Raw genomic sequence first — 19,524 nt, 5'->3', positions numbered from 1 at the left:
TTCTGCCTAAACTATCTCAAGAAATGATGCAAGATTTAAATATGCCCATTTCAACTATGGAAATTTCTGGTCCAGACCGCTTGCCCCTAGAATTTTATAGAATCCTTCAGGAACAAATCACCCTGTAATATCTCTTTGCTTCAGCCTTTCCCTTTCAGTATCATACTCCTCCTCCTCAATCACTCCTCTATTTGAAACAGCCTTCTCCACTTCCAAATTGCTTGTATTATCGCAACCGATTGTGTGGCATAAGCTTCTACTCAGTTACACCTCATTGTGATCTGTGAAATTCAGCTGTTCCTGTTTTCATCTCCTGAGTCAACGCTGTTTGCAAGCGTTTGCTTGTCTTTCTGCTAACCTGCAGTATACATCTATCAACCTGGTGAGAGAGCCAAACTGCAATATTTCCTCTTAGTATTGCTGTTTTGGATTATGGATATTTGTGAGAATGTAGCTAAAAGTATATTCCAGAACTAAAATTGGCATACAGAACTGAGGATATATAATTAAATACCTTTTATCAGAAAGAAGATTATGTGTAATCCTGAGGAAAGGATAAAACAATTAGTTGAGGATTAGATTGTGTGAGAATGAGAACCAACAAAGTTAATATCAGCTGTAAGTAGAAAATATCCTTAGACAGGAATAAAGAGGTTGAAAGTACCTTATTGTATCAATGTCACTTGCAATAGGTGTGGTGAGTAATATTGACACAAGCAATCTGGCTTCATGGATTACAAATTTGAGAGTTTAGATCTATGGTTTAAATGGAAAATACGGGGTCCGGTATTCAGTTTGTTTACCTTCCAGACTTGGTTTGCGGTATGTTCCGGGAACTTCCGGTTCAGAGGGTGTAGCGCTCAGAGAACCTCTAGGAAAAACTCAGCAGAATTTACTAACAGCATTAGCAAGGAGCAGGGTAAGTAGCCGTAGAATGGTGGTGTGAATGTAGCTTAATATACAGGTTCGGCTCTCTCACCAGGTTGATATATGTATACTGCAGGTTAGCAGAAAGACAAGCAAACGCTTGCAAACAGCGTTGAATCAGGAGATGAAAACAGGAACAGCTGAAATTCACAGATCCCAAAGAGGTGTAATAGAGTAGAGGCTTATGCCACACAATCAGTTGCAATAATACAAGCAATTTGGAAGTGGGAAAGGCTGTTTTAAATAGAGGAGCGATTGAGGAGGAGTATGATACTGAAAGGGAAAGGCTGAAGCAAAGAGATATTACACACCCCTACACTCCATAAACTATTCAATTTTTATTTTTCAGATAATACCCAATGCTTTGCAGCCTCTAATATTATCTTAATCCTTAAAAATACAAAGATCCAGAATCCCCCACATCCTATGTGCCGATTTCTCTCTTGAACTTCGATTACAAACTCCTTACAGCCATCATTGCCAAAAGACTTAAACCCTATCTAGGTAATATAGTACATGAGAATCAAACAGGTTTCATGGCTGGTAGGAACCCTGTGAAAAATATGTGCAAAGTAATGTTAGTACTAGACTTCCTTTGGAATAAATTTAAACACTCCAAACACAGAAATACAGCTGAGTTTGCCATATTGACCATTGATGCGGAGAAAGCATTTGACCATATTAGTTGGGACCACCTTTTTCACTTTAGAACAATTTGGCTTTACAGTTTATTTAATTAGCTTTATCTGCCTAATCTATAGCACCCCAATATCTGCTATTATTATAAATAATTTAATTACTGAGTGCTTTGATTTACAAAGAGGTACTAGACAAGGCTGCCCACTTTCGCCTCTCTTCTATAATATCTCTTTGGAGCATCTTGCGATCCTTCTCCGCCAAAACCTAGGTGAAATCCAATTAGGACTGTCATTATACACAGACGACCTATTATTATTTCTAAGCAACATAAAAACCAACCTGCCCAGATTATTAGCTGATATCCATCTCTTTGGGGCTATCTCAGGGTATAAAATCAATTTTTGATGAAATCGTAACTACTATGGTTATACAAACCAGGTTACTGTAACATAATCATCCCTTTAGAGAAACTTCACAGATTACTTACGTGGGCATAGTATGGAGTACCAATCCACAGGACTGGTTCAAGTTAAATTTCCCTAGATCTTTTAAGAACTGTAAAAAGAATATAGATGATTGGTTCAATTTACCTCTCAGCACGTGCCATGCTTATAAAAACTATATTGTTTCCTAAACTATTATATTTATTACACAATATGCCAGTGTTTTTATATAAATCAGATATCCAAATGTTTAATAAATCCTGCTCCAGGTTTATTTGGAAAGGAGCTGAAATGCAGATAGCTTTTCATTGTCTTATGTACCCTAGACATGTGGCAGGCTTGGCCTTGCCAAATATTAAACATTATAATTTTTGTTGCCCTCCTTAAAATCACGATAGATTGGATCATCGAAAAGGAGCAGGTTACATTCCTTCATTGTAAATCAAATGTAATAGCACCATTTGATTTGAAAGCAATAATACATTGTTCTTTAATGTTTCTACACTTCTAACATTTAAAAACATAGTCTTAGCCTGGCAGAAATACTGTTTAGATCAATGGTCTCAAAGTACCGGTCCTGGGGCCATATAAGGCCCTCAAAATAGTTTAATCTGGCCCTCTCTTGTTTATTAGGTAAATTATTAGTTTGTCCCCAAGTTGTAACAAGTTGATGTTCTATATAAGCACTCACAAGATAAATATAAGCATGCATTGTACAGTGTAGACTCCCTTTATGCACTGCTTGGATAAATGTTACTTTTTATTCAGTTCCAGAATGATCACTTCACTTGGCAATCACAAAATAAATATACACAACTGTGTATTCTGGACTACAACTCCCACCATGCACTATTACTTGGGTCAATGTCACTTCCAGTTTCTGGTATATCCATTTCCAGAGCACTCACTCTGTTCAAGTGGCCCCCATGGAAGAAAAACACTTGGTCAGTGGCCCCCAGCTGAGTGAGCTTGATACCCCTGGTTTAGAGTCTAGATGTATTCCATATGTCTCTGGATTTCTCTTGAATATGGAAAACCCTAATTTCTCACCGGGCCTCTCCAATACAATTTTCAAACAGTGGCAAAGCAAAGGCTTAAGATGGGTCAAACAGTATTTAGTTCTGACCTGGTTCCTGAAACATTTTCTGATATTCACATTAAATTTGGACTGTCTCAGAGAGACTTCTATGCTTATTTACAGTTAAGACACTATATCTCTGAATTGAAACATAAATATGGTCTAGATTGGTCCCTGGGAGCCTTGTTCAGTAGAATTAAACTATACCAAGATGGTATATACTCTATTTCCCCCTGTTACAATATATTGAGCTGCCACTCCTCTGCAGATCAATTAAAATATTTACAAACTAAATAGATAAAGTATTTTCCAAATATTAGCACTCAGGATATATTAGACAGTCTCAAAATAACGGATAAATACTGGGTTCTGACATCTTGGCGAGAGACTCACATAAAATTGATATATGCAGACTATTTAACACCTGAGAATCTGTCCAGATGGTATAAAACGAGTAATCTATGTACAAGATGTAGTGCCATCCATGCAGATACTTTTCACTGTTTCTGGGATTGCCCTAAAATTGCTCAGTTCTGAGCAAAAATCACTTATTGGATGATTATACAGTATTATTTCTAGATTTCTCTATCTGTCCACAAGACGTGTTCTTTTTAGCTAAATATCAGGGTTTCCATAAAAACTTTAGTCTAATTAATATGATTGTGTTTATAGCCCACAATCTTATTCTAAGAACATGGAGAGCCCACTCGGCACCTACGTTTCCAGAATTTAAACAAGCCCTGATCACCCAATGCACGTTAGAGCAATACAACTTACAAAATCCTAGTTATACGCAACTAGCTGCGTATTTTAAAAAATGGACAGGGCTTATTTATACTCACCCAGAGACAGCACAAATTCAATTTGTTAAACCACTGATAAAGTCCGCTTATGTCCAACTGAATATATATGCTCTTTTTGTTATGTGTTGTTGTGCAATTGTTGTACTTTTTCATATGATTGTGTCACTTGCTACCAATACTGTAAGCCTCCTGTAGTAGTACTCGGGTATTGCATAAATGACCTAATATGTCTGGAATTCTTTATTTAGCTTTATTCTGATTTATTTATTGATGTCATTATTACCTAATTCGTATATTAGAATCTATATTGTGAAGAAAAAACAATAAAAATCATATTTAAAAAGCAAAAAAATACAAAACAAAACAAAGATCAGATATTCTAAAGAAAGGCATGAAATATAATTCATCTTGGGTTCCTAAAGGGAAACCTATTTTGCCACCAATCAGCAAGCGCTACCCAGGTTCTGAACCAAAAATGATCCGGTTCCTAAGCTTTACATGCCTTCTTTTCAAATAAAAATACTAAGAGAACAAAGAAAAATTGATAATAGGAGTAAATTAGAAAGTTGCTTAAAATTGCATACTCTGTCTGAATCATACAAGAAAACATTTGGGTTTCATACTCCCTTAATGTAGTAAACTGTCAATCCTTACTAAATTATATGTTTTTTAATGGGACATAAAAGTGCAAAAAGAAAATACTATATGTTAGAGAATAGTATTACTGCACTGTTGCTTGCACTGTTTAACACCTGCAAAGAGATTAAGCACATATTTTAAGTTAGCTCTAAGGCAGCAATGTACTAATGGGACCTAGCTGAACACATATGGTGACCCAAGACAAATTTGTGTAGCCATCAGCTAGCTTCCAGTAGTGCATTGCTGCTCCTCAGGCTATCTAGGTATGCTTTTCAACAAAGGATATTAGATATAAAAAAACAAAGATATTTTGCTGACAGAAGTAAATTGAAAACTCTCTAAAATGTGCATGTTCTATCTGACCGTTTAATACAAGATGACAATTTTAACTTAAAGGAACAGTCTACACCAAAAGTTTAATTTTGAAAAAAGAAAGATAACGCCTTTTACTAACCATTTCCAAGCTTTGCACAACCAACATTCTTATATTAATATACTTTATAACCTCTAAATTTCTGCCTGTCTCTAAGCCACCGCCTCTTTTCTCAGTTCATTTTATTAGCTTTTCACAGCCAGACAGTGCTAGTTCATGTGTGTCATATAGATAACATTATGCTCATTCCCCGTGGAGTTATTTATGAGTCAGCGCTAATTGGCTAAAATGCATGTCTGTAAATAGCACTGAGATACGGGGGCAGTCTTCAGAGGCTTAGATATAAGATAATTACAGAGGTTAAAAGTATATTAATATAACCATCTTGGTTATGCAAAACTGTGGAATGGGTAATAAAGGGATTATCTATACTTTTTAAACAATAAACATTTTGGAGTAAACTGTCCCTTTAATGCACTCGCTATATATTCCTTTGAGATGGTGGAACTGCTGAACATTGCCATAACATTAAGTATTTGCAGGTTTGGACTACCACTTCCTAGGCTTTCCTATACCAGTACATCTGGAGTGTCACATGACAATCTTTGTCTCTGTGTATTATTGCTTGCAGCAACTTCTATACCTATTATGTCCAGGCAACAGGAACAGTGATATACCAGCTGGGTGAGTCATATTTTGCTTTATATACATTTGTATAAAATTGTCGGAATACAATAAAGTTTTAAATGTGTATCCCCCCCCCAAAAAAAATAATAATTGTACAAATTCAAATACAGTTTTCTGAATTACTCTATATTTTATTGGTGGCTTTAACATTTATTACATTATCATTTTATTATAATTGTTTATTTGTATATTAAATGTTAAATGAAATGCGTATTCATTTTAACCAGAATTGTAACCATTATGTTATAGCAACAAATGACAACGCAAAGGTAAAGCACTATCATTTTTTTAATGGCAAAGACAGTTGCTAGGACCCTATAAAAAGAAAATGAAAACTGTGGTTCCTATTCCAATCACATAGGGTTTGTCATGTGAAAACTGTGTATTTATCTCATGTTTTTGGCTTCCTTTTATATGGCATTCTAGTCCAACTAGCGGGGCATCTGTTTAAATTAGTTAAAGGGATAGGAAAGTCAAAATTAAGAAACATTTTGGGGTTTCCTGCTCCTTTAAGGCAGTCCAAATTACAAAGTTATATAATTTATAATATGATCAACTAGAAAAAAATGTATTTCTTAAACACAAGATCAGTAAACATGCAAAAAAAAAAAACTATTAGAAAGAGGTAACTGGGTCTTTAAAGGGACAGTCTAGGCCAAAATAAACTTTCATGATTCAGATAGATCATGTAATTTGAAACAATTTTCCAATTTACTTTTATCACCAATTTTGCTTTGTTCTCGTGGTATTCTTAGTTGAAAGCTTAACCTAGGAGGTTCATATGCAAATTTCTTAGACCTTGAAGCCCACCTCTTTCAGATTGCATTTTAACAGTTTTTCACCACTAGAGGGTGTTAGTTCACGTATTTCATATAGATAACACTGTGCTTGTGCACGAGAAGTTATCTGGGAGCAGGCACTGATTGGCTTGACTGCAAGTCTGTCAAAAGAACTGAAAAAAGGGGCAGTTTGCAGAGGCTTAGATACAAGATAATCACAGAGGTTAAAAGTATATTAATATAACTGTGTTAGTTATGCAAAACTGGGGAATGGGTAATAAAGGGATTATCTATCTTTTAAAACAATAACAATTCTGGTGTAGACTGTCCCTTTAAATGATTTTCAATGGATTTAAATGGCCTCAAACGTTAACATCTAATGAAGATTTTCAGATATTCAGAAGGATAAAACAGACCCTGTATTAGCAATACAGTTAAGTATATATTATTTCTTTGCAATGCTATAAACATAATTCATTTCATTTTAGCAGTGCTTCTTCACTGAATGTTTTACCAAATGCACTGGAATATTACATTTGTAAGCGTCAGTTGGAGCTAAATATTCCTTTACATTGTTCATAAAGCCCCAGTATGATTGGCATTTTAGTAAAATGTGTTACATTGTAGCTATACATGTATGCAATGTTCCCTCTAATGAGCGCGGCTCCGCGCCTGCGCAGTAATTTGTGAGGCCCCGCGCACATGCCCATTAAGGCCGCACATCACAGGGGACATTTAGAATCAGCGCACCAAAAACAGTACTGTTTGAAGAGGCAAATGAGGATGCACATGTGGCTTATACTGAAGGTGGAAGGAGCAACTCAGTGGTAAGTTTGGCGACTTTATTTTCAACTACCCACTCGTTACAAACTGTAGAAGCAAACCGTTCCACACAGACTGCTAACTGCACTCATCACAGTGATTTCATTCTCTGTGTTACTTCAAGCAATTGTTTGAAGCAATGCCAAGGAGGAAACCACAGTGATCAATGCAGTTAGCAGGCTGTGTGGAACGGTCTGCTTATACAGTTTGTAATGAGTCAGGGGAGGACTCGACCACCATCAGTAAAGGAATCAGGGCTGACACAGGTCAGGACTCTTTGCTTTTGTCCAGGGCCAGATTGGCATACCGGTAGATTACAGCAGTTAAGGGACAGTCTAGTCAAAATTAAAGTTTCAGTATTCCGATATGGCATGCAATTTTAAACAACTTTCCAATTTACGTTTATCATCAAATTTGCTTTGTTCCCTTGGTGATATTTTTGAAAAGCTAAACATAGCTAGGCTCAAACTGATTTCTAAAACTGTTGAAAACTGCCTCTTAGCTCAGAGCATTTTTAAAGTTTTTCACAGTTAGACAGTACTAGTTCATGTGTGTCATGTAGATACCACTGTACTCACTACCGTGGAGTTATTTAGGAGTCTGCATTGATTGGCTAAACTGCATGTCTGTCAAAAGCACTGAGGGGGCAGTCTTCAGAGGCTTAGATGCAAGGTAATCACAGAGGTAATATGTGTATTAATATAACAGTGTTGGCTATGCAAAACTGGGGAATGGGTAATAAAGAGATTATCTATCTTTTTAAACAATAAACATTCTGGAGTAGACTGTACTTTTAGCAGCTGTAAGGCAGCAACCTGCTGAAGAGTCTGCAGTTGGAATAAGTGATCAGGAGGGAGCTGGCGGCTATGTGATGCGAGGCCTGCAAAAAGTAGGTTACTAGCGCTGTTATGGTGGGGGGCTGGCAATTTGAAATTGTCCAATATATCAATATAACATATCCCTAATAACTGTGAATACCCTAATTACCTTGAAATGTACACTAAATAAATGTGTCCTAATGGAATTATCCCTCAGCCTGGTTTCCAGAGATTAACCTTTTTCCCTCTACTTCCTTTTGTTTCAAACCTTATTTAATCCTCTTCAACCTGTCTCAAAGGCAGCTCCATTAAGACATCACTCAGTAAAGTAACTAATGTCTTGTTCACAATGTATAAATAAAGCTTCTGCTTACTAATTGTTCTGCAGCTTTCAACACAAAACATCCAAAGTCCCTATAGGTTCCCATCTCAGCATCATCCTTCTGCCCCCATTTCAACCTGCCCTGAGTATCCCTTCAAGACTAATCTAACTCTCCTCATCTTTTGTCCTTTCCTAGCTGGGTTGCTTCATATATTTTAGAATTAGGAATGAAAATTAAAATCTTTCTAAATAATGAATTTCTTTAATATAATGGTTTAAACCAAACACATTCACATATCTGTGAGTCCCAGTAACAGCAATATTCACATGACTAAATCCTGAGCTATATGATGTAAATGTTTTAGATATTTAGATTACTGAAATTTACATTCTGTAAAAATGAGTCAAACAGAAATTCAAGTTGTAATATGCTGTGAAATATAACATTTGAGAGGATATTTAACTGTAACAATTGACCTCAATTACACATTTGAAATACCTGATGACTACTAGTTTAAACAAGTATTTTTCTATAATGGGATTAAAGGCTGCTTAACAAATGCCATTTGGGGCATTTGCAACATAACAAATTTGATAATGAAAGAGAAAAGCTTTTAATACCTATTTTTTGTTTATTTTTGTGTGTGTTTAACTCGATTTTGCTGTAATATTATTATATACATTAAAGGGACAGTGTACAGTAAAATTGTGTTGCCCTTAAATGACTACTATATAGAGTATAATTAAATAATTAACAAATACACAATAAAAATACAATGCAATATCGCTTACTTTGAATTTAAAATGAGTAGTATAGATGTGGAAATGATTATAACTTTTCTATAGACACTATACTACTACTGCTTTCTTCCCAGTTGTCAGGTCGTGTAAAATATGTTTGCTCAGAGCAGTAGCAGGTCCGCACAGCTCCAAAACAAATTAGAGGGAACATTGCGTGTATGGTTTAATAAGCTCATTCCTGCTTCTACTGTATTATGCAGTCTCCAGTCTTCTCAAGATCATCTCCTTCAGTTTTAATTCTTTTCACTTCAATCTCCACCTGTGTAGAAAATAAATCACAAGATTAACAATCATACAAATAATTATGTATTGTGTGCAATAGATTAGTTTTCTAGCACTAGTGCCAATTGTACTGTTCTATAGAGCAGGATAATACACTAAAATTGTGTCATATATATATATAGGGACATTAAACTCAAATGTAGCTCTGCATGAAATGTTTAAAAGACCATTACATACAGTAGAATTGCATAATTAACACGTGCATAATAAAAAGACAATGCAATAGCACTTTCTCTGAAATGTAAATGAGCAGAAGATTTTCTCTGAAAAATTAAAACAATTACTTCAATGTGCAGACCCCTTGTATCATGTGACTGCCATCAGCTAATCACAGACTCATATATACATACACTGTTTATATATACACTGTAAACTCTTGCACACACTCAGTAGTAGCTGGTGCCAGAGAAAGTGCGTTTATATTATAGACTGTGCACAATTTTATAATGGAAGTCATTTAGAAATTCTCTTAAAACTGCATGGTTATCATTAAAGTGAATTGAACTGCACTTGCACTATTTATGTTGCCTGTTTTTGCTGCAATTTAACTCTGAAAAATGTTTTCCCACTGTTCCAACCAAAAACCTGGAGTTCTTATCCTGCAACACCCAAGCACAAAAAAACACCTTATTTTTGCAAATGGAAAACAGTGTGGGTGCCCATTATGTTATGAAAGTTGGGAGAATAAGCATCAAACAAGTCACCTGTTTCTATAGTATTTTTTTATTGTTATTTTCAATAGTATAATATGTATTTTGAAAAACTACCAAGTATGCTTTTTTTGTATACCAAACAACTGTTTTCTTATTTCAATCTTCATAAATCAGACATAAATCAAGTATCGTTAATATCACAAAACTATCAGTCATGTGCTCTGTGAAACAGACACAACTAAATTTAAAGGGACACTGTACACTAGATTTTTCATTGCATAAATGTTTTGTAGATTATCCATTTATACAGCCCACCTGGTAGTGTTTTTTGTAACAATGTATAGTTTTACTTTTTTTTTAATAACATTGTGCTGATTTTCAAACTTCTAACCCAGCCCCTAAGTATCAGATGTAGACCCAAGTCTTCAGACTCCTGCTTGCTTGTTTGCATAATCTGTCTTTTCATATGCGGCGGGGGGAGGGGGGGTCTGCTCTTCCTGCTTTCTCAGCCTAATCTCAGCAGCAGTGTTAACTGGGAGCTTCTAAGTAAGTTTTTAAAAGGTTTTATACTGTATTTTTAAATCAGTATCTGTGCATATTCTTCTTTATAGTAGTGTCTATAACATGCAGTTATATGGAAATGAGTGTATACTGTCCCTTTAATATAAAGCTAAAAAGACATTTGACTAATAAATTTGCTGTCATACATATGAAAGAGCTCTATTTGACCATATGAAATGCATCTAGATATCTTTTGGAGGCAAAATCACCAGCAAAATCAATCCCTAAAGCCCCTGTTTACATAGTTGCCAATAATTAATTATTGTCTGCCGTAAAGCGTTGATGTTTCCCATTTAAAGTGATTGTAAATCCTAGCATTTTTGAAATGTGATTATGTCTTAAATGATGTCTGTGATTGTCTTAAAGGGACAGTCTAGTCCAAAATAAACTTCCATGATTCAAATAGGGCATGTAAGTTTAAACAACTTTCCATTTTACGTTTATCACTAATTTTGCTTTGTTCTCTTGGTATTCTTAGTTGAAAGCTAAACCTAGGAGGTTTATATGCTAATTTCTTAGCCCTTGAAGGCTGCCTCTTATGTGAATTAATTTTGACAGTTTTTCACCACTAGAGGGTGTTAGTTCATGTGTGTCATATAGATAACATTGTGCTCATGCACGTGGAGTTACATAGGAGTCAGCACTGATTGGCTAAAATGCAAGTTTGCCAAAAGAACTTAAATAAGGGGGCAGTTTGCAGAGGCTTAGATACAAGGTAATCACAGAGGTAAAAAGTGTATTATTATAATTGTTTTTTCAAACAAGAAAGTAGCTGAAATTTCAATTAGTGTAAAGTTACTACTTGGAAGCCTTGTCTAAAAATGTTTTATAGGCTGCCATATATAGTTGTGCATAGGCATGTATAATATGGCCTAGATTTGGAGTTTGGCGGTAGATGGGTTGTTAACGCTACGCAGGCTTTTTTCTGGCCGCACCATAAAATTAACTCTGGTATCGAGAGTCCAAAAAAATGCTGCGTTAGGCTCCAAAAAAGGAGCGTAGAGCATTTTTACCGCAAATGCAACTCTCGATACCAGAGTTGCTTACGGATGCGGCCAGCCTCAAAAACGTGCTCGTGCACGATTCTCCCATAGGAAACAATGGGGCTGTTTGAGCTGAAAAAAAAACCTAACACCTGCAAAAAAGCCGCGTTCAGCTCCTAACGCAGCCCCATTGTTTCCTATGGGGAAACACTTCCTACGTCTGCACCTAACACTCTAACATGTACCCCGAGTCTAAACACCCCTACCCTTACACTTATTAACCCCTAATCTGCCGCCCCCCGCTATCGCTGACCCCTGCATTATATTATTAACCCCTAATCTGCCGCTCCGTAAACCGCCGCTACTTACATTATCCCTATGTACCGCTAATCTGCTGCCCCTAACACCGCCGACCCCTATATTATATTTATTAACCCCTAATCTGCCCCCCTCAACGTCGCCGACACCTGCCTACACTTATTAACCCCTAATCTGCCGAGCAGACCTGAGCGCTACTATAATAAAGTTATTAACCCCTAATCCGCATCACTAACCCTATCATAAATAGTATTAACCCCTAATCTGCCCTCCCTAACATCGCCGACACCTAACTTCAATTATTAACCCCTAATCTGACGACCGGAGCTCACCGCTACTATAATAAATGGATTAACCCCTAAAGCTAAGTCTAACCCTAACACTAACACCCCCCTAACTTAAATATAATTTAAATCTAACGAAATTAATTAACTCTTATTAAATAAATTATTCCTATTTAAAGCTAAATACTTACCTGTAAAATACATCCTAATATAGCTACAATATAAATTATAATTACATTGTAGCTATTTTAGGATTAATATTTATTTTACAGGCAACTTTGTAATTATTTTAACCAGGTACAATAGCTATTAAATAGTTAAGAACTATTTAATAGTTACCTAGTTAAAATAATAACAAAATAACCTGTAAAATAAATCCTAACCTAAGTTATAATTAAACCTAACACTACCCTATCAATAAATGAATTAAATAAAATACCTACAATTACCTACAATAAAACCTAACACTACCCTATCAATAAATTAATTAAATAAAATACCTACAATTACCTACAATAAAACCTAACACTACACTATCAATAACTAAATTAAATACAATTCCTACAAATAACTACAATTACATAAACTAACTAAAGTACAAAAAATAAAAAAGAACTAAGTTACAAAAAATAAAAAAATATTTACAAACATAAGAAAAATATTACAACAATTTTAAACTAATTACACCTACTCTAAGCCCCCTAATAAAATAACAAAGACCCCCAAAATAAAAAATGCCCTACCCTATTCTAAATTAATAGAGTTAAAAGCTCTTTTACCTTACCAGCCCTGAACAGGGACCTTTGCGGGGCATGCCCCAAGAAAATCAGCTCTTTTGCCTGTAAAAAAAAACATACAATACCCCCCCCCCAACATTACAACCCACCACCCACATACCCCTAATCTAACCCAAACCCCCCTTAAATAAACCTAACACTAAGCCCCTGAAGATCTTCCTACCTTGTCTTCACCATCCAGGTATCACCGATCCGTCCTGGCATCCGGTGCTGAAGAGGTCCAGAAGAGGCTCCAAAGTCTTCCTCCTATCCGGCAAGAAGAGGACATCCGGACCGGCAAACATCTTCATCCAAGCGGCATCTTCGATCTTCTTCCATCCGGTGCGGAGCGGGTCCATGTTGAAGCAGCCGACGCGGATCCATCCTCTTCTTTCTGCGTCTCCCGACGAATGACGGTTCCTTTAAGGGACGTCATCCAAGATGGCGTCCCTCGAATTCCGATTGGCTGATAGGATTCTATCAGCCAATCGGAATTAAGGTAGGAATATTCTGATTGGCTGATGGAATCAGCCAATCAGAATCAAGTTCAATCCGATTGGCTGATCCAATCAGCCAATCAGATTGAGCTCGCATTCTATTGGCTGTTCCGATCAGCCAATTTTGACGTAAGTGAGCGTTAGACCCTTTTTTCAGTGACTCCAAATACCGGCGGTAGCCTAAAACCAGCGTTAGGAGCCTCTAACGCTGGTTTTCACGGCTACCGCCAAACTCTAAATCTAGGCCTAAGGTTGCAATCTAGATTAAGTTTCATATCAAACCTACATTGAGCTTTGTTCACTTTGATATCCCTTGATCACCCATGTTGACTATAGACTTTATCAATAAAAGCTTTACAACTAGTACCAGTATTGTAGTGTTTTTAACATTTCTGTCGGGCAGCAAACAGTGTATCTGTTGCCATTTTTTGCTGTCATTTTATTTGCAATAATAAAGGTTACATTTTATCATTGATTCTTACTATTTCTTGTATACAATGTTTTGTGCTTGGAGGCATTTCTCTTGCTTTCATCCTGCTCTAAGGATGTTTTGTTTTTTGGAATGAATATAATTGTGTTGGTTATGCAAAACAAGAGAATGGGTAAAAAAGAGATTATCTATCTTTTAAAACAATAAAAATTCTGGTGTAGACTGTCCCCTATTCGCACTAAGTACCTGTAAACTGTGTGTAAAACAGTAGATGATGTGGGATTTTGATGATGTGGGATTTTGATGATGTGGGATTTTGAGAGTTGAAATTATTAGCAAATTTACAACTGCCGATGATCAGAAACAAGGTAAATACAGCATCCTTTTTTAGTGTACCTAAACCTCAGGAGATTTCTCTGGAATAGGAAACATTTCCACATATTTTCTTATCCACAGCATGTTAGGTATTCATTTATTTTTGCCCATGCTCCTCATTGCCACTCCTCTTGTTATATTCACTGATGTAGACCACTATTCTAAAGATATAATATATTTTCAGTTTCCTTTTTGCACTGAGAATAGAATTGAAATATTTGAGAGACAAGGTTATAGCTCCACTGTTGTGTTGCCTGTTTGTGCCTTTCAAAAAAGTGTTAGACTGTAAGTATGTGTATACAAACACACAATCTATGCACTCGAAAGCTAGATTAGTGTAGTAGCTGTAAAAATAAATAAATGAGTCAATATAAGTATAAATCGATATAAGAAATAGATAATAAGCTCAAAAAGAGCAAAAAACTATATTGGACAAAATGTATGAATGCTTTTTTAAAACAAATATATGGGTGTTAAGCATTGGAGATACAATAGTTAAAAATACTAATTTAATTATACTAATGTAATGATCAATATATAATTGATAGTATAAAAACAAACAGAGCTATCATAAAAGTTGCATCACATCAAAACAATTAAAACAGGTAAAAAATTTAAATTGCAACCAAACACACAAACACACAAACGGAAAGCTGCCAAGTTAAGGAATTCGGCATAGACGTCCAGCAAGAATGATTTCTTCTTTAGCACAGTCTTTTTAAGAACAAATGGTATGTGTCTCTATAGCATGAGGCTACAGCAGAAATAATCTGGAACCTTCAGAGCAGTGACGTGCAGTAGGAGGCAGGGGAGGCAGCCTTTTTTCAGTTTTATTTTTTTTACTACGCCCCCCCAGGTAACCCCCCCCCCCCACCGGCACCACCAGATGTGATCCCAACAATAATAAATTTTTAAAAAATCATCATCCATGTTGCGCAATTAAGAAGCAGTGAGCTGTTCTGCTGCCCTCAATTGATTGCGCAACATGGATGCGGAATACTGTTCTTAGTTCACTATGAGATAGCGCCACCCAGTGGTGTCTCACCGGGCCCATACCAGGCTCCAATAGAGGCGCTTCTCAGTCAGCAGGAGGGAGCTGCTGCATAGTGCCTATGAGTCCCATGTGTGTCACTGCCTGTAGTGACGAGGAGTAGTGACTACACTAGTGAGTGACTGTGTGTGTCGTCCTGTCAGTCACTGTGTGTTTTGTGTTGACATCCCTGTTGCAGGCAGACTGCTGAGTGCGAGGCCTTCACCATTAGATATAGGTATGGGGTAATTAGTTAGCAATCACTCCATAAAACATTAAACCTGTATTATAGAACTGTAATCAATGATCATTTTGTTTAAGTGCAGTTTTACTGCGGCGCCGGTGCTGAGTTTGCCGCAATTTTCTGTTTTTATTTCAAGTAAAGTGGCACACAAATTTGTTTAATTGTTAATCCTTGCATAAATTGCATGAGATAAGGAATATTAGGTTTTTATGACTTACTTAATAATACATTTAGCTTTCAGTACTATCTACCATTCCTTTTTTTTTTATTTTGTAGCATGTTTGAATTAGAACAGTATTACACCACACAGCACTTTTGAAACGGTTGGTGTACTGTTCTACTTGTAATTCAAACATGCTGCAAAATAAAAAAAGGAACGGTAGATAGTACTGAAAGCTGTAAATGTATTATTAAGTAAGTCATAAAAACCTAATATTGCTTATCTTATGCAAGGATTAACAAATTTGTGACAAATCTAGGAGCAAGCAAAGATATACAAAAGCCTTTTTAGGAACCAGATATTCATGCCTGTAAATAAATATATGTAGATGAATTTTAAATTATTAGTAGTCAGAAATTGAATTAAAATTCACAGAACTGTTTTTTTTTTCTTATTAATATGAGTGTGAATTTATCAGCTAATGTATTTAGAAGACAGCAGTGGGAATACTGACAACTCATTGCATAAATTAAAATATCATATTCCTTATTTGGGTGTGAGACTTATTTGTGTACATTTATGTGGGATAATACTGCTGTCTTGTTGTTTTTTAATAGCTTTAGAGTATGTCGCAACAGGGCTTGTTGTATATTGATTCTGTGACAGTCACATCACATTTCCTAAATTACTACCAGTGCCATGATAAGTATCAACAGGTAATCTCAACCAGCTTGTCTGGACACACTGGTGTGTTACAGCACCTGCTTAGGGGTATCAAGGAATGTTATGACAGGAAATGTGAACAACCTGTGAGACACTATTAAAACAATAATAAAAAAAAAATATTCAGCCAATCACAAATGCATATACTCATATTCTGTGAATTCTTGCACATGCTCAGTAGGAGCTGTTGAGTCAAAAAGTGTAAATATAAAAAGACTGTGCACCATTTGTTAATGGAAATAAATTGGAAAGTTGTTTAACATTACTGCTCTAATTGAATCATACAAGTGTAATTTTGACTTGAGTGTTTTGCATCTGGGGCAGATCAATGGGGTGGGACAGAGTCACACTATTACAACCTGCTTTATTCTCCAGGTAATCAACATATTGCAGATGAGCTGATGCTTTAGTGCAATGTATCTTAACTGTGGTCCTCAAGTACCCCCAACAGGTCAGGTTTTCATTATAGCTGAACCAGTGCAAAGGTGAAATAATCAGCTGATCAGTAACACCATGGTTACTAACATGCTCTCACCCATCAGCTTATTATTTAATCTATACACTGGTTCAGCGATAATTAAAACCTGCCCTGTTGCAGGTACTTACGGCCCTCTGTATATGTGTGTGGTATACCTTTAACTATAACCCCTCCTATTTGGTCTCCACCCTATATAAGGACTACCTGTAACACTCATTTACGGCCTGATTATTGAAGTCTTAGCTACTCTGGTGTAGCTTTCCTTATCTCAGGTCTCCTATTGCTTGTATCCTGTGCAAGGTGGTTTACTTTGTTTACTCTAGCTGCGTCTTGAATCTCTTATGCTCAAATCGTTACTTTGTCATTACCGACTTTGGATCATTCAACGGCCGGATCTACTTTTTCACCGCTACCCGGAAGTAAGCCGCATTCACACACGCTGCCTCTCCAAACACGGATCTTCCAATGCGGTAACAGAAATATCACGGTCCTCAAGGTGGTAACGTATACGAACAATGCTAAAGCCTTTAAACTTCTTACCTGCTTGTTTTTGTTACCATACTGAATTATTGGGCATCTCCTATTACCTGCAACATCCAATATGAACAAACATTGTATGTCTGTGGAATGTCTGAACTTGTAAATATTTTAGGCTGTGTGTGATTGCGTGAAGTAAGAAGAATCATTTGTTTCTACCAATTCAGATTCTGAGCTTGTCAGTATTTCTTTTTCATCTGTGGCCTCCGGTTATATATATATATATCTTGAACATAAGATATATATTATATTAAATATTCCTTATATTTATTAACACTTAAGTCAGTAGTTAATATACAAATTCATCATATATTAAATGTCTCATATTGTTTAATCAGGCTACATAGAAGTTGTTTTCTGATTACTACAAAAAAGAGCAACAAGCTCTAATTTTAGAGCTAACCTTTATAATCAATGTGCAAATACTTGTTTACTTAAATACGAAGCTCAGAATACCACATAATAATCAGGCCCAAAAAAACGAATTTTGAATTAATTAAACATTATGGATCCTAATGAAATAAAAAAGGAGTTTAATAATGTTTACCTTAAACTTGATTATTTAGCAAGAGCTGTGACTGAAGTGCAGACTGAAAATGCTGCACTGAAAACTATAGTTAAGGATTATGTTACACAAAAGCCTCATGACCCACCTGAACCTCATATTAATTATCCACAACCTTTTTCAGGGAAACGTTCTGAGTTCAGGGAATTTAAGAATGCCTGTAATTTATTATTTTCTCTTAGACCTAAGACTTATCATACTGAGCGGATTAAAGTTTGTACCACAATATCTTTCCTACAAGGTGAACCCAGGACTTGGGCTAATAGGTTTTTTGAAAACAATAACAATATCCTGGATTCATTACAAGATTTTTTTTCTGCTTTAACTAGTCTATATCAAGACTCAAATTCTCAAATAAATGCTGAAATGAGATTGAGGTCTTTAAAACAAGGTAAGAGAAATGTGGAGGATTATACCACTGAGTTTCAGATGTGGGCAGAGGACTCTCAGTGGAATGAAATCAGTTTGAAAAATCAATATCGTTTAGGTTTATCTGAAACACTCAAAGATGAACTTTCACGTCTTGAGATCCCAGATACCCTTGATGGTCTTATTAAATTAAGTACATCTTTAGATCGTCGTTTGAGAGAAAGGAGGGCAGAAAAGGCCTCTAATGATACCTCATATAGAAGACCTTACCAAGTCACAACAAGTCATGACAAAGCTCATGGCAGTGCTACCCCTATGGAGATTGGTGTACTTAGAGGACCTCTGCCACCAGAGGAAAAAATTAGAAGGAGGTTGGAAAATCTCTGTTTATATTGTGCTCAAAAAGAACATGTAGTATCTACTTGTCCTTTGTTGAAAAAACAAAAGAATGGTAAGGAAAAAACCAGTGACTTTATTTACAGCATAGCTAATGATACACACATGACTTTGTCTATTTCTTTACAGTGGGACCAGAAAAATATCCAAACCAAAGCATTAATTGATTCAGGAGCATCCGGAAATTACATTGATTCCACTTATGTAAATAAAAATCGAATACCTACTATTTGTAAACAAAATCCTGTATCTATTAAGCTGATAGATGGTTCATTAATAGAACAAGGACCTATTACACATCATACTATTCCCCTGCTTGTAACATCATTGCAGGGACACACTGAATATTTATCTTTTGATCTCATAACCATACATCAGCATACTCTCATCCTAGGCTATCCTTGGTTGAAGAAACACAACCCTCACATAAATTGGGTTTCAAATAAGGTAACATTAGATTCTGCTTTTTGTTCCCAAACTTGTTATCCACATCAAACCATAGCGTCACTTGATATTGGTTTACCCTCGTGTTATCAGGATTTGGCAGATGTATTTAATTTAAAAGAGGCAGAAAACCTTCCACCTCATAGGGAGTTTGACTGTCCTATCGATATAATACCTGGTTCCAAAATCCCTCATGGTAAGATCTATCCCCTCTCTCAAGAGGAACTCCAGTATATAAGAAACTACTTAGACGAAAATTTACGTAAGGGATTTATTTCACACTCCACA

General features: G+C 36.0%; 1 protein-coding gene across 1 annotated transcript in view; it reads right to left on the bottom strand.

Annotated features, from left to right (window-relative positions):
* Window positions 1-9,005: 9,005 nt before the first annotated feature.
* STON1 (stonin 1) overlaps window positions 9,006-19,524 on the bottom strand; it is a 294,546-nt gene continuing 284,027 nt past the window's right edge. The window contains exon 4 of the mRNA XM_053712221.1: window positions 9,006-9,390. Within this exon, the coding sequence (XP_053568196.1) occupies window positions 9,316-9,390 (75 nt within the window). The 3' untranslated portion in view covers window positions 9,006-9,315. The remainder of the gene's footprint in view (window positions 9,391-19,524) is intronic.

The sequence above is a fragment of the Bombina bombina genome, chromosome 4 (assembly GCF_027579735.1).
Source record: "Bombina bombina isolate aBomBom1 chromosome 4, aBomBom1.pri, whole genome shotgun sequence".
Taxonomy (NCBI): Eukaryota; Metazoa; Chordata; class Amphibia; order Anura; family Bombinatoridae; genus Bombina; species Bombina bombina.
Note: the sequence above shows the minus strand (reverse complement) of the source record. Positions and strands in the feature narration are given on the sequence as shown.